This window comes from Schistocerca nitens, chromosome 2 (genome assembly GCF_023898315.1).
Source record: "Schistocerca nitens isolate TAMUIC-IGC-003100 chromosome 2, iqSchNite1.1, whole genome shotgun sequence".
In the NCBI taxonomy this organism is placed as follows: domain Eukaryota; kingdom Metazoa; phylum Arthropoda; class Insecta; order Orthoptera; family Acrididae; genus Schistocerca; species Schistocerca nitens.
The window spans coordinates 602,350,946-602,365,174 of NC_064615.1; the positions used below are offsets into that span (position 1 = coordinate 602,350,946).

The following is a 14,229-nucleotide window of genomic DNA, read 5'->3' on the forward strand; positions in this document are numbered from 1 at the left end:
CTACAGCGCCAAGAAACGGTAAGAGCTTTTGAACCAGCCCCATATCCACCGATCAGAAGGAAAATAGAGGGAACTAGATAACCTCAGCGGTAGCGAGCGTGGAGTGCCGCCGCGTTGATGTGGCGGAAGCGGCGATTGTGCTGTCGCGTCGCGTTGTGAAATCAGTGATCGCCAAAGGGTGAGTGGCAGGCTACCGCGAGAAGCGATGGTGCGCAATAAAAGGCCGGCTGGCGCACCGCCTCTTCCCAGTCGTCAACATGTCTCCCCGGCAGAGGACCGCCACGCTCACAGCTCTGGCCGCCGCCGCCCTCGTTGTGGCGTTCGTGCCCGCCGTCCTCGCCTCGCACAAACTGCGTAAGTGGACACACATCAACCATTCATTCAGGCGTCAACATTTCTTTATTGTTTCTGTTGCAAACTGTCGTACAGTCGACTGCTGCTAATTCGAAACGTGACGAATCTAATTTCTCGATAAATCGAACCTGTTGCCAATATCCTCGAAAAAGCCTCGATAAATTGAAGAAGTCCCATGCGTTTCCGTACAATCGATAAATCGAAACGACTGTCATTGCAGACCGTATAATAATTCGACGTCAGTGATTGTCCAACACTCGCTAATACAAATTGCTTCGGTTGTTTCGTCATTCAACTTATGAAACGTCCCCTTAGAACAATTATACATGACTGTGCTTAAACTGACACACAATATTTTTAGCGCAACGCAGTCTGACTTTCAAAAATCCCTACAAAAGAATGGCCCTGACTAACATTAACCTATACCTTTCACAATTCACTTACCTCACCAAAAATCTTCGTTACTCGAACTACTGCAATACAGCGAGCGCCACTACTGCCAGCTAAATAAAAGATTCAAACTACAGAAGGCACTAACTACTGATAGGCATAGTTAGCAAATGAAAGATTTTGATAGAGAACAAACAATGTATTTACCTTAATAGTCATCAAAAGTCATAATATATATAGGAGTTCATAACACCCATTCTTACAAATATCGAAACTCCGCCATTTCTCTCCCCACATCCGCCACTGCTGGCGGCTCACCTCCAACTGCGCAACGCTACGTGCTGTTCACATGCAGCTGCCCAACACTAAAATGGCGAATATTACAACAATGCAAACCAGCCACAGACTGCACACAGCACAGCCAGTGATTTTCATACAGAGCGCTACGTAACGTTGCCAATAAGAAAACATAAACAGCCTACTTACATAGTCCCCATGCTCTCCACAAAAAATTTTACAAATTGTTTTGGGCAATGGCCAATAATGATTTGATAAAATTTTTCATAATTACAATAACAAAGATATCAAATGCACACACTTATTGATACAATGTTGGTCAAAAGCTAAAATTTGCTCACAGTCCATAAAGACAGTCCTGATCATTCATCACAGTAAAATTGCAGTGTTTTCTGAAAGTCTGAGCAGTAAAAGAAAGTGCACATGGAAGTAGTGGATTTCCATGCAGTCTTGAAAAAGTAGTGCTGTCCTTCCAACGGAAAGACAGTGCTGACTCTCGACATGCAGACAGGTAATGGGCCACAACAGAGCAAACCCACAGCAGAGTCATTTGACGTTTTGAAGAATATTGGTAGGTAGGTCATCACAGAGCAGACCCACTATAGTCTTGGTAGAGAGTATGGTATTGGTGGGCCACCAGAGGTGCAGACCCACTGTAGTCCTTGTAGAGACGGCCAGCAGCCATCTGTTGCAACTGTGCACGTGCACAACCACCATCGAAGAGTCTTGCGGAGAATATAGCAAGTCCATAACCACCACTTGTGCACTCACAAAGTTTTTGAAATTGTCCTTAGAACCAGCTATGCTGTTATCCAGTCCCTTGCTGAATTATTAACACACGTGCAAACACTAACAGTCCCTACTTCTCACATATTGTCCATATACTATGACCAACAGAAATGTGTGCAGTGAAATGTAACTTACAAGTTACTTAATTTGATGAACTGGTGTCAATTACAATTTTATAACATAAGAATACAATAACAAAGGTACAAAATACATCATTAAAAACATAATAATACAAATAACATTTGTAGGAATAGGGGCTTTACAAAAGAATAGAAATAAACATATACATCAGTGTTAAAGGAATTATGACATTAGTAAATAAATAAAAGATCAGAATAATTATTGAAGCATCAACTTCACACATGAGCATTAAAACAGAACAGAATAAATAATGTCTAAGCATCTTTACAAAGAAAATAACATAGTATTTGAAAAATTCTACAATATAAATCTTATTAGCTAAACACATAAAGACAGGAAAAAGACAAATACACAAGGATACATAAACACATAGCGGAATAATACGAAAGGAAAGACTGGGTTCGTTTTCAGGACAACATTTGGTACTGCAGTCCAACCTAAAACTTCATTCCATAGATCTTTCGTCTTATTTCAACATTTGTTTCGACCAAAAAAATCCTGTCCAAGCATTCTTTCTGTATTTATATGTTCACATATTTCTTGCCTCATTATTTATTTTCCATTATCTTACATCAATTATTTCCAAGAAAATCCTACCTAAACCTTTTGTTCATATCCTCTTTTAAATACGTTTTTTGCCAAACCATTTTCTTACAGCTTCTCAATGCATTTCTTCCAATTCATCACAACTCGTTCTCTCATACAGCCTACCCCATCTTAAGCTAACTTAAATCTACTGAGCTCCGATGCTAAACTAAGGGACGAGGCAATGCAGCAGTACAAAACAATTAACACAAACAGCAATGAAAAAAAATGGAAATTGTCAAAGCAAGCAGCAATATTACAACTAATATAAGGAACTGTGCAGCAAACAAGAAAAATAAATCAGTAGTAAAACTAGCTTAACAGAGTAATACAAAGTGAAATTTAGTAACACTATGCCTGGCAAACAGCAGCAGCAAATGTAATAACTTATATCTAAACATGACAAAGCTCAAGCAGAAAAAGTATTACACTAAAAACAACAATCTTAATGTCTATGTAATTAAAGCGGTGCACCACAACTTATTCTACGAAAAATATTACCAAGGAGTTGAAAAGAAAATTATGTATGCAAGTCCTGTGAAGGGAAATGTCTTTTTGTGCATCTTCGTTTTTTTTAAGTTATTATTTACTGGATCTGTAGGCATAAAATATCTATATTAGTACATCCATGAAATTTGATTTTAACCAATGCTGCAGTGCAGCTAGAAACTAGATATTAAACAAAATGAGCAAACTCTCAACTAGAAAGACCATAGACATAAAATGTTTCTCATCATTTCATTAGGCATTTTAGTAAATACCATAAATTAAGAGCTCCACAGTATAATCATATGTTTTCAAGTTTGAGCGTGTCGTATTTGCGATGCTTTCTACAAAGGAATGTCAATAGCGAGGATAATGGCCTCCCTTTTTTTTCTACCTGTGCCTCTGAAAAGGCACACACTAATGGCTTTTTCTCCAGGCGTCTGACACAGCTGGGTGCCCACGACGCATTACGTGCAGGTGGTCACTTAACTTTCTTACGGAAATATTTACGACAGCAGTTTCCGCTACAGTGGCAGTCTCATATAAAAATATTTCACAGGTCAAGAATTTGCGTTACAAATCTGTAGAAACAAAATCCTGTTGATATAACAGAGTCCAAAAAATTTTCGTCGGCATTGTAATACATTCACGGATTTACATACATTTCATAACTCTTAAAGTACGATTCTTGGTTTCCAACAACCTTTTTCACAAACCAGAGTCCCTAACCACTACTCATTATTCCTTACCTTATTCGTCGACACTTCTTCAATATTTCATCATAACAGATATGTAGCATACTGAAATAACTCATATAGCATCAGCTTATTGATCATAAACATACCGCAACAGCATAATACACATAGTCATCGTAATAATAACATCATAACACCTCAGTCAACTCTCAAAATCGTCGTAGCTTCCTCCAATAATTTAAAAACCTAAAAAAAATTCTCTGCTCATTTCAATAGTGTCATCTACCTCCAACGTACTTTAAAAATCATGATCCCATACCAAATATATTATTCAAAGCTCTCACAGTATCACAATGGTTCCGAAAAAGTATGAACAGCTCACGAAGTACAGACAAAGTACAATTTCGTAAGTGTGAAGTTACCCAACTGTGTAATTGCGTAAACATGTGTCAGTGATACAGTAAAAAAAATGTTTATTTCTCATTTAAATGATCAGATAGCTGTGTAATTCTGTGTTAGAGAAATATGGTACCGATGAGTAAAGTTGTATAAGCAAATACCATATTAGCTAGGGCTCCTTGTGCTTGCCAAACACATGGTACACAAAGTAGGCGTGTACCCCCCTGAGGATTAATGTAATTATACCCTCAGGTGTTACAGATTACAGCAATGGAATGAAATGTATCATGGAAACCTTTCTTTGTAATTCCAAAATCTTGAAAAATAAATGGCTTAAGTACAAAATTAATCTCTCAAATGCGTGTCCTGTAGCGCTAAATGTGCGTCTTGCTGTAAGATAATTCTGTGGAAGTGTTGTAGTTATCGTCCTCTGTAAGCAAAGTTCTGCTGAAGTCAATGTACTTACCTCATGATAAACAAAAGTGAGATGCTTTGCGTATAGATATCGTAGTTATTATGCTTATTGCCGTGATGAAGAAAGTACTATAATGTAACGTATTGTTGTGCTACGAAAAAGGGTGTCTCGTTGTAGCTATACCACAAAAGTTACTACTAAAACATGTTTTACTTTCCAGAAGAATTCAGAAAACCTGTGCAGATATAAAACAGATACACCGCAAAAACAACATTGTAAATTGTCACTCATTAGTAGCATCGTGATAAAATTGTGTAGCTGTCACATAAACTAACCACTGTGTCGTCTGTTCACTATAACAATGCATTCGTAATTTCTGTTTAAAAATGTTCCCTAGGTTCTAGACTGGATAGTTAACTTCAAAACATTGTTGAATGTTAACAGTTTCTCAGTGTGACAAATTGTACTAATGCGTGAAGTGAAAGTTTTATGGCAAAGACTAACCTCCAACCTCCAACTGCGCAACGCTACGTGCTGTTCACATGCAGCTGCCCAACACTACAATGGCGAATATTACAACAATACAAACCAGCCACAGCACAGCCAGTGATTTTCATACAGAGCGCTACGTAACGTTGCCAATAAGAAAACATAAACAGCCTACTTACAAACTCTTTGTGACACTCATTTGTTTTCTCAACGATGTATAACTTCCTGTACGATCCCGCATTCGTTGCGAATGTTTTGTGAACAGAACTGGTCTAGATCGCTTAATACACAACCACCGCCTAAGTATGATGTCAGCGTGCAATAACCACTCACAGACGGTAGGAGGCAGCACTAGCAGTGGAGGGTGTATAAAGTTTATCGGGGACGCGGAAAACAGTGCAGTCCTTGTCATAATGCGGAAACGGGGAGATTTATCTGAAGTCCAAACGGGCATGATCATTGGTGTTCGGGCCAAGGGTGGAAACATTTCCGAAACTGCTAAGTTTGTTAACTATTCGCGTGCCGCAGTGGTTAAAGTATGCCGTGTATGGCAAAATGACGCTATCCAAAATCGGCACCGTAGCACATATGGTGCACCACAGGCTATATATGACAAAGGTCAACGACGGCTGCGCAGATTTGTCCGGAGGAATAGACGTGCAACTGTTGAGCAACTGACCGCCCAGACGAACCAAAATCCTACCAATAGCGAACGTTGTTGCGTATAGGTCTTCTCAGCAGGAGCCTGTTTCTTGCACCCATGATAACTGCTTTTTCACTGGCGACGAACGCTTGAATTTGCACGCCAGAGCCGCAACTCGACGTCCACTGACTGGTGATGGGTGGTATTTTTACATGAATCACGTTTTATGCTCCGTCAGACAGAGGGCTGTTGGCATTTACGGGATGAAACGTCTGAATGCAAAACACCCTGCAACAATCGTCGGCAGGGTGGAAACCAGAGGGCATTCCCTCCCTGATCTCGCCATTCTGGAAGGCGCAGTGGATCAACACAAGCATGCATCTATCCTTGGGGACCATGTTCACGGATACATGTAGTTTCTTTTTCCTCGGTACAATGGCGTCTACCAGCAGGACTATGCAACGTGTCACACGGCTCGCAGTGTAATTTCCTGGTTCGAAGAGCACCAGGAATGAGTTTACCGTACTCCACTGGCCACCAAATTCCCTGGATTTAAACCCAGTCGAGAATCTGCGGGATCACCTCGTACGGTCTGTTCGCGCCGTGGATGCTCAACCGAGAAACCCAGTGCAGCTGGCCACGACCCTGTTAGTCAGCACGGCTCCACATTGCTGTTAGAACCTCAGAACCACGTGGACTCCCTTCCTCCATATCTCGCAGCGGTCCGCGCTGCAAAAGGTTCAGGCTTTTGAAAGGTGGTCACATTAATGTCACTGGGCAGCGTATATTTCTTTATTTAGTAGACCGTTTCGGCTACTGCTATCGGATCTATAATTAAGTATAAGGAACATAAAGAACGACAAGAGATTGTTACACGTAGTCAAGCTTTAAAAGATGAAAAATAAAATTAAATTTTTTTTAAAAGTTCACTCACCAAAACTAGTAACTTGTAAAGCAAGGTTCTACATCTACATCCATACTCCGCAAGCCACCTGACGATGTGTACCTTGAGTACCTCTATCGGTTCTCCCTTCCATTCCAGTCTCGTATTGTTCATGGAAAGAAAGATTGTCGGTATGCGTCTGTGTCGGCTCTAATCTCTCTGATTTTATCCTCATGATCTCTTCGCGAGATATACGTAGGAGGGAGCAATATACTGCTTGACTCCTCGGTGAAGGTATGTTGTCGAATCTTCAACAAAATCCCGTACCGAGTTACTGAGCCTCTCTCTTGCAGAGTCTTCCACTGGAGTTTATCTGTCATCTCCGTAACGCTTTCGCGATTACTAAATGATCCTGTAACGAAGCGCGCTGCTCTCCGTTGGATCTTCTCTATCTCTTCTATCAACCCCATCTGGTACGGATCCCACACTGCTGAGCAGTATTCAAGTAGTCGGCTAACAAGTGTACTGTAACCTACTTCCTTAGTTTTCGGATTGCATTTCCTTAGGATTCTTCCAATGAATCTCAGTCTGGCATCTGCTTTACCGAAGGTTAATTTTATATGGTCATTCCATTTTAAATCACTCCTAATGCCTACTCCCAGATAATTTATGGAATTAACTGCTTCCAGTTGCTGACCTGCTATATTGTAGCTAAATGATAAGGAATCTTTCTTTCTATGTATTTGCAGCACATTACACTTGTCTACATTGAGATTCAATTGCCATTCCCTGCACCATGCGTCAATTCGTTGCAGATCCTCCTGCATTTCAGTACAATTTTCCATTGTTATAACCTCTCGATATACTACAGCATCATCCGCAAAAAGCCTCAGTGAACTTCCGATGTTATCCACAAGGTCATTTATGTATATTTTGAATAGCAACGGTCCTACGACACTCCCCTGCGGCACATCTGAAATCACTCTTACTTCGGAAGACTTCTCTCCATTGAGAATGACATGCTGCGCTCTGTTATCTAGGAACTCTTCAATCCAGTCACACAATTGGTCTGATAGTCCATATGCTCTTACTTTGTTCATTAAACGAATGTGGCGAACTGTATCAAACGGAAGTCAAGAAACACGGCATCTACCTGTGAACCCGTGTCTATGGCCCTCTGAGTCTCGTGGACGAATAGCGCGCCCTGGACTTCACACAATCCTCTTTTTCGAAACCCATGCTGATTCCTACAGAGTAGAGTAGATTTCAGTGTCAGTATCAATAAAAGCTCTGTCTAATCAGGGCGTCAACTGTCAACTTGGCTCAAAAAATTATATATGGAGGTAAGTATAACGGACAGCACAAAGTCAAATTATTTTATAAATGAACAAAAGTATTCCCTTAAATCGTGTCTTGTAATCTGACTTTGAATGTTTGTAATTTTAAAACTGTCATTTTGTAGCTACAAAGGAAAAAAGAACTTGAAGGCAACGTCCACCACATGAGCGCTACCTGTCGGCTAGAATTCATATCCTTGTGCAATTGTTTGCGCCTAGTCTATAGTTGACGACCCGATTACGCACAGATTTTATTGATACTGATGATGAACCTTGTTTTACAAGTTACAAGTTTTGGTGAACGAACTTTTTGAAATTGTTAAGCTTGACATATTTCATCTTTTGTAGCCTGAAAATACGTAACAAGCGCGCGTAGTTCTTTACGTTACTTAAATCTTAAACACAGATCTTCTGATTCCAATAGCCGAAATTGCTTTTATTCACAATAAAACAGTTGTAAAAAAGTCTTCAAAGAAGTTGTTTGAATTTCTCAAAAATGAAACGGGTAATTCAGTCTGTGGAATGTTGAGTCAAAGAAAGATGAAATTGCTGAAAATTTGAAAATTATCATTGGAGGGGGGGGGGCAGGGGGGAGAGGGGAGAGGGGGAGGGGGGAGAGGGGGAGAGGGAGGAGGGAAACGGATCCAGCAAGGTGAGTTTGCAGTTCCTAAGGAAATGTGTTAGTAAATGCAGAGGAAAAAAATATCTATCTTAGGTAATAAATGGGATGATAATCAATGTGGAGGAGAAAACGTATATGTAGAGGTAATAAATGAGTTTGTCAATGTAGGGGAAAAAACGTACAAATATGGAAAAACAATCGCAACACCAAGGAGTTAGGCGACATGAACGAAGGTTGGTAGGCGTATTTCTACATATGAAAGATGATATCTATTCCAATTGCGTGCCAGTCGCATAAGAGTGTCGCTAGTATCGCCACTATGAGGATGAAAATCAGGTTTGCTTTAAGTACAAGCTATAACGGTCGTGAGTGTTAGTCACATTTTAGATGGGCGTGGTGAGTTGATGTTAGTCAAGGATACCTTTAAGGCCATTATCAGCATCTCATTGAGTTTGAGCGAGGTCGTGTAATGGAGCTGCGAGAAGTTAGATGTTCCTTCTGCGACATTTCTGAAAGATTTGACAGGAACGTACCCACTGTACGTGAATGCTGGCGGCGGTGGTAACGAGAATATACGGTCGCAAGAAGACCGGACTCCGGACGGCCACGTGGTATTACAGAGAGGGAAGACCTTCGTGTTTGGCTTATGGAGCAACGTACTTCATCTGTAACAGCAATTTGAGCAGCAGTTGGCAGCACAGTGACAGGACGATCTATTACAAATCTGGTACTTCAAGGACAGCTCCAAGCCAGGCGCCCTCTAACTTGCATACCGCTGACCTCAAACCACTGCCATTTGCTACTTCAGTGGTGTCAAGCGAGAGCTCATTGGAAGGCAGGGTGGATGTCTGTCTTGTTTTCTGATGAAATCGGGTTCTGTCTTGGCGCCAGCGATGGCCGTGGTGTTGGTTAGAAGAAGTCCAATTGTGGGTCTGCAGTCAATCTGTCTGCGTGCTAGACACACTGGGCTTCCACCATGAGCTATGGTCTGGAGTGCGATTTCATATGATACCAGGAGCACTCTAGAGGTTATCTCACGTACCCCGACTGCAAATTTGTACGTCAGTCTGGTGATTCGACCTGTTGTGCTGCCATTCCTGAAGAGCATTCCACGGGATGGTTTCCAACGGGACAACGGTCACCCATATACTGCTATTGTAACTCAACAAGCTCTGTAGAGTGTCGACATGTTGCCTTGGCGTGCTCAATCACCAGACCTGTCTCCAAACAAGCACATATGGGACATCATCGGACGATAACCCCAGCGTCCTCGACAACCAGCGTTAACTGTCCCTGTATTGACCGACCATGTGCGATAGGCGTGGAACTCCATCCCACACACTGACTTCCGGTACCTTTACAACACAATGCTTGGACATTTACGCGCTTGCGCTCAACATTCTGGCGGTTACACCGGTTGTTAATGAACCAACAATTCACATTTGCAGTGGCTTCTCTCGCTCTTATATTGACCTTAACCTGTGATCTTGCAATGTTAATCACTTAAATATGGAATAAGGAAGGAGCTTATGAAAACTTAAATATTTTATCTAGACAAATGTATTCCCGAAATTTCTTTACGTTTATTGTTTTTTGGAGTTGCGATTTTTTTCCGTTAGTGTACCTGTCGGAGGTAATAGGAAAAAATCTCTATGACATTCGCTCTTAGTGCGAGCAGTGAAGGGTTCGACAGATGTTAGGAGTAGCTCACTCGCTTTAAAAAAGATATAACTTGGTTTTTAACAACACTTCTGGTGACAATTCGTAGCTTAGAGTCGCTGGCACGGCAGATCACATAAAAACTGATTGAAGCTCTCATCGACGGAGTTTGAAAGATGTCATGCGACATCCACATAGAACCACTGGCGAAAAAATAGAGCCGGCCGAAGTGGCCGTGCGGTTAAAGGCGCTGCAGTCTGGAACCCCAAGACCGCTACGGTCGCAGGTTCGAATCCTGCCTCGGGCATGGATGTTTGTGATGTCCTTAGGTTAGTTAGGTTTAACTAGTTCTAAGTTCTAGGGGACTAATGACCTCAGCAGTTGAGTCCCATAGTGCTCAGAGCCATTTGAACCATTTTTTTTTTTGAAAAAATATACGGTGCTCAGAAACGTATCCAAAGGAAGACGGCCGAGCGATGTGGCGCAGTGGTTAGCTCACTGGACTCGCATTCGGCAGGACGATGATTCAAACCCACGTCCGGCCATCCTGATTTAGGTTTTCCGTGATTTCCCTAAAGCGCTTCAGGTAAATGCCGGGACGGTTCCTTTGAAAGGGCACAGCCGTATTTTTACCCCATCCTTCCCTAATCCGATGGGACCGATGACCTCGTTGTTTGGTCCCCTCCCCCGAATCAACCCACAAAAGGAAGACGAAAAAGAAAAGAAAAGAAAGAATGGCTAAGTGTGATTACGATTCGTGGACTGAGATTTCCGTACAAACTTAATTATGTATATAGACAGGTCACCGATCCAGGGAATCGACAATCTAGGCGATTTTTGTCTGTAATCGATATCGATTCTGTCAAAATATCAGTTACAGGAATTCCAAGACTGTATCAAAATCTCTGCAGTAGCTCCTGAGACTTATCCGGACGTACAAAGAAAAGCGAGTCGGGGACTTCAGTTTATGTGTGCATAGAGAGAAAGAATTTAATGAAATATTTTTTATTTACTTACGAAAACATGACCACAACTTACTTTTTATATTTGCATAAACTAAACTAAACTCCGTCCGAACAGGCCTTAGAAGGCCCAACGGTACCGAACAGCCGCCGTGTCATCCTCAGCCCCCAGGCGTCACTGGATGCGGATATGGAGGGGCATGTGGCCAGCACACCGCTCTCACGACCGTATGTCAGTTTACGAGACCGGAGCCGCTACTTCTACATCTACATGGTTACTCTGCAATTCACACTTAAGTGCCTGGTAGAGGGATCATCGAACCATTTTCATACTACTTCTCTACCATTCCACTCTCGTATGACGCGCGGGAAAAAAGGAACACCTAAATCTTTCCGTTCGAGCTCTGATTTGTCTTATTTTATTATGATGATAATTTCTCCCTACGTAGGTGGGTGTCATCAAAGTATTTTTGCATTCGGAAGAGAAAGTATCATATCAGCGTATCATATCAGTGACACTCTCATCCCTATTGCGAGATAACACGAAGCGAGCTGCCATTCTTTGTAATTTTTCGATGTCCTCCGTCTATCCTACCTGGTAAGGCTCTCATATCGCGCAACAATATCCCAGCAGAGGATGGACAAGTGTAATGTAGGCTGTCTCTTCAGTGGGTTTGTCACATCTTCTAAGTGTTCTGCAGACAAAGCGCAGTCTTTGTTTCGCCTTCCCCGCAATATTATCTATGCGGTCTTTCCAATTTAAGTTGCTCATAATTGTAATTCCTAGGTATTTAGTCGAATTGACAGCCATTAGATTTGTGCGATTTATCGTATACCCAAAATTTATCGGTTTTCTTTTAGTACCCATGTGGATAACCTCGCACTTTTCTTTGTTTAGTGCCAATTGCCACTTTTCGCACCATACAGAAATCCTCTCTAGATCATTTTGTAATTGGAATTGATCGTCCGACGATTTTACTAGACGGTAAATTGCAACGTCAGCTCACTGAGAGGAAATCTCAATCAAGTAGCTCCTCAGTTTGCCTCACAAGGACTGAGTGTCTCCCGCTTGCCAACAGCGCTCGGCATGCCGGTTGGTCACCCATCCAAGTGCTAGCCCAGCCCGACAGCGCTTAAGTTCGGTAATCTGACGGAAACCGGTGTTACCATTGCGGCAAGACCGTTGGCTTTATATTTGCATGCAATAATATAATTCTCTTATGCATTTTACGGATTATGAATGCTATGTAAGTTCTAATGGCAAAAAGATATTTTTGCATGATTAATTATAATTTAACCATTTTCGGATTCGGAGGTTTTTCTTTAGTTGTACTGTGAAAACTTGCTTCTCGCCAAATTTCATGATTCCATGTCAACGGGAAGCACAGCATAGATTTTGATGAGTGAGTTTACTAGTATCAAAATATGTGATCTAAATGGCTGTATCTTTTAAATTCATTGACTTAAGTTTTTTATTCCACCAAGGGACCATAGAACTCATTACGCAACATAAATTTCAAATTGAGACGTCTGCCCGTTCCCGAGAAAATAGATTTTTAACAGTCGGACAGACAGACAGAGGGGCAACAAACTGATCCTATAAGGGTTCCATTTTTACTGACGGGGATACGGAACCCTAAAAATGGTAGTCAACGTTTCTGGCTGCTATGCGGAGGATTCGAGTTCGATTCTCAGTACCACCAGGGATTTTTTCCTTGTTGGGAGGACTGAAACGGGGTGAACTCAGCCTCGCGAAGCCAATTTAGGAGCTACTTGAGTGAGAAATAGCGGCTCCAAGGTCAAGAAAGCCGACAGCGGCCGGGAGAGCGGTATGCAGACGCCATTGGCAGAGGATGACATGGTAGTCGGCTGGTCACGATTGGTCCGTCTGGGTCAGAACGTGCAGCTTATCTTTGCTTTTATGGTCTAAAATGCGAGCGTGAACCCTATCAACATCTGCGTATTTTCCATAAGGCGTATTACGATGGGGCGGCGGGTACTTAATGCCCACGACAAAATAAATTAAACGTAGAGTCCAGAAACCGAAAACATCTTTTTGCACAATCTTAGCAGTACCAACGTATTTTCTGTAATATGCACCAGAGGTACTTAATGATCATCACACAAAAATTAAAAAATACAGATTTCCTTAATTATCGTTGAGATTTATTCACAATATATTGTTTAAATGTATGTAACGAGGGTCCATGACTTGAACATATGAATATGACATTTGCTGCGAAAAGTCTTAAAAGGCTTAAATTTTTTGCGTTACGTTTTACTGGAAAATTCAAACTAATGTGAATGTCGTGTGATCAGGACCACCCGTCGGGTAGACCTTCGCCAGGTGCAAGTCTTTCGATTTGACGCCACTTCGGCGGCTTGCGCGTCGATGGGGATGAAATGACGATGATTCGGACAATACAACACCCAGTCCCTGAGAGGAATCGAACCCGGGCCCTTAGGATTGACATTCTGTCGCGCTGACCACTCAGCTACCGGGGGTGGAAAATTCAAAGCAATTATGGAATCTGCTTTAAGAAGTCACTAAAAACAACAATTTTTTTTCAAAATTTTAAGGTATGCAGTACATCACTAGATTACAATATTTTCAAAAGGCGCGTATAAAGTTTCCCACTCCCGCCTTGGTATTGCGAGAGTTTGTTCAGAATGTAAAATGAATTTTTCTTGCATATTTTTGGACACATGTGTGTACCTTTCGTTTGAGATATTAAAATAAATATAAAATAATAACGCTGGTAAACAAATAAAGTTTATATTGAGCTCCAGTTGTTACTTTCCGCTCCCCTATTCGTTAAGAAAATTATGTTATTGAAAGTGCTGTTCCATTTTTTAAACTTTTATTTCCAAATTTTACTGAAATCAGTCAAACTCGCTTGAATTTGAACTCTCAGTCTTTCGAAGCCTTCTGTTAAGTCCTTTGAAGTTGGAATTAGCGAGAGCCATTGTATGTCCAACAGGTAATATTTCCGCAACACGGTAGAATGCAGCTAGAAAGAGTCTTGCGGCTTTGTTGGCTCAGAGACCCAGAAGGTTGTTCAGTCACTTAATCGGTAATGGTT

The 14,229-nt window shown here is 41.5% G+C and overlaps 1 protein-coding gene across 1 annotated transcript in view; it reads left to right on the forward strand.

The window, feature by feature from the left end:
- Positions 1–257: 257 nt before the first annotated feature.
- The window catches only part of LOC126236684 (protein takeout-like), a 59,314-nt gene continuing 45,342 nt past the window's right edge, over positions 258–14,229 (forward strand). Inside the window, exon 1 of the mRNA XM_049946173.1 lies at positions 258–354. Coding sequence (XP_049802130.1) covers positions 258–354 — 97 coding nt within the window. The remainder of the gene's footprint in view (positions 355–14,229) is intronic.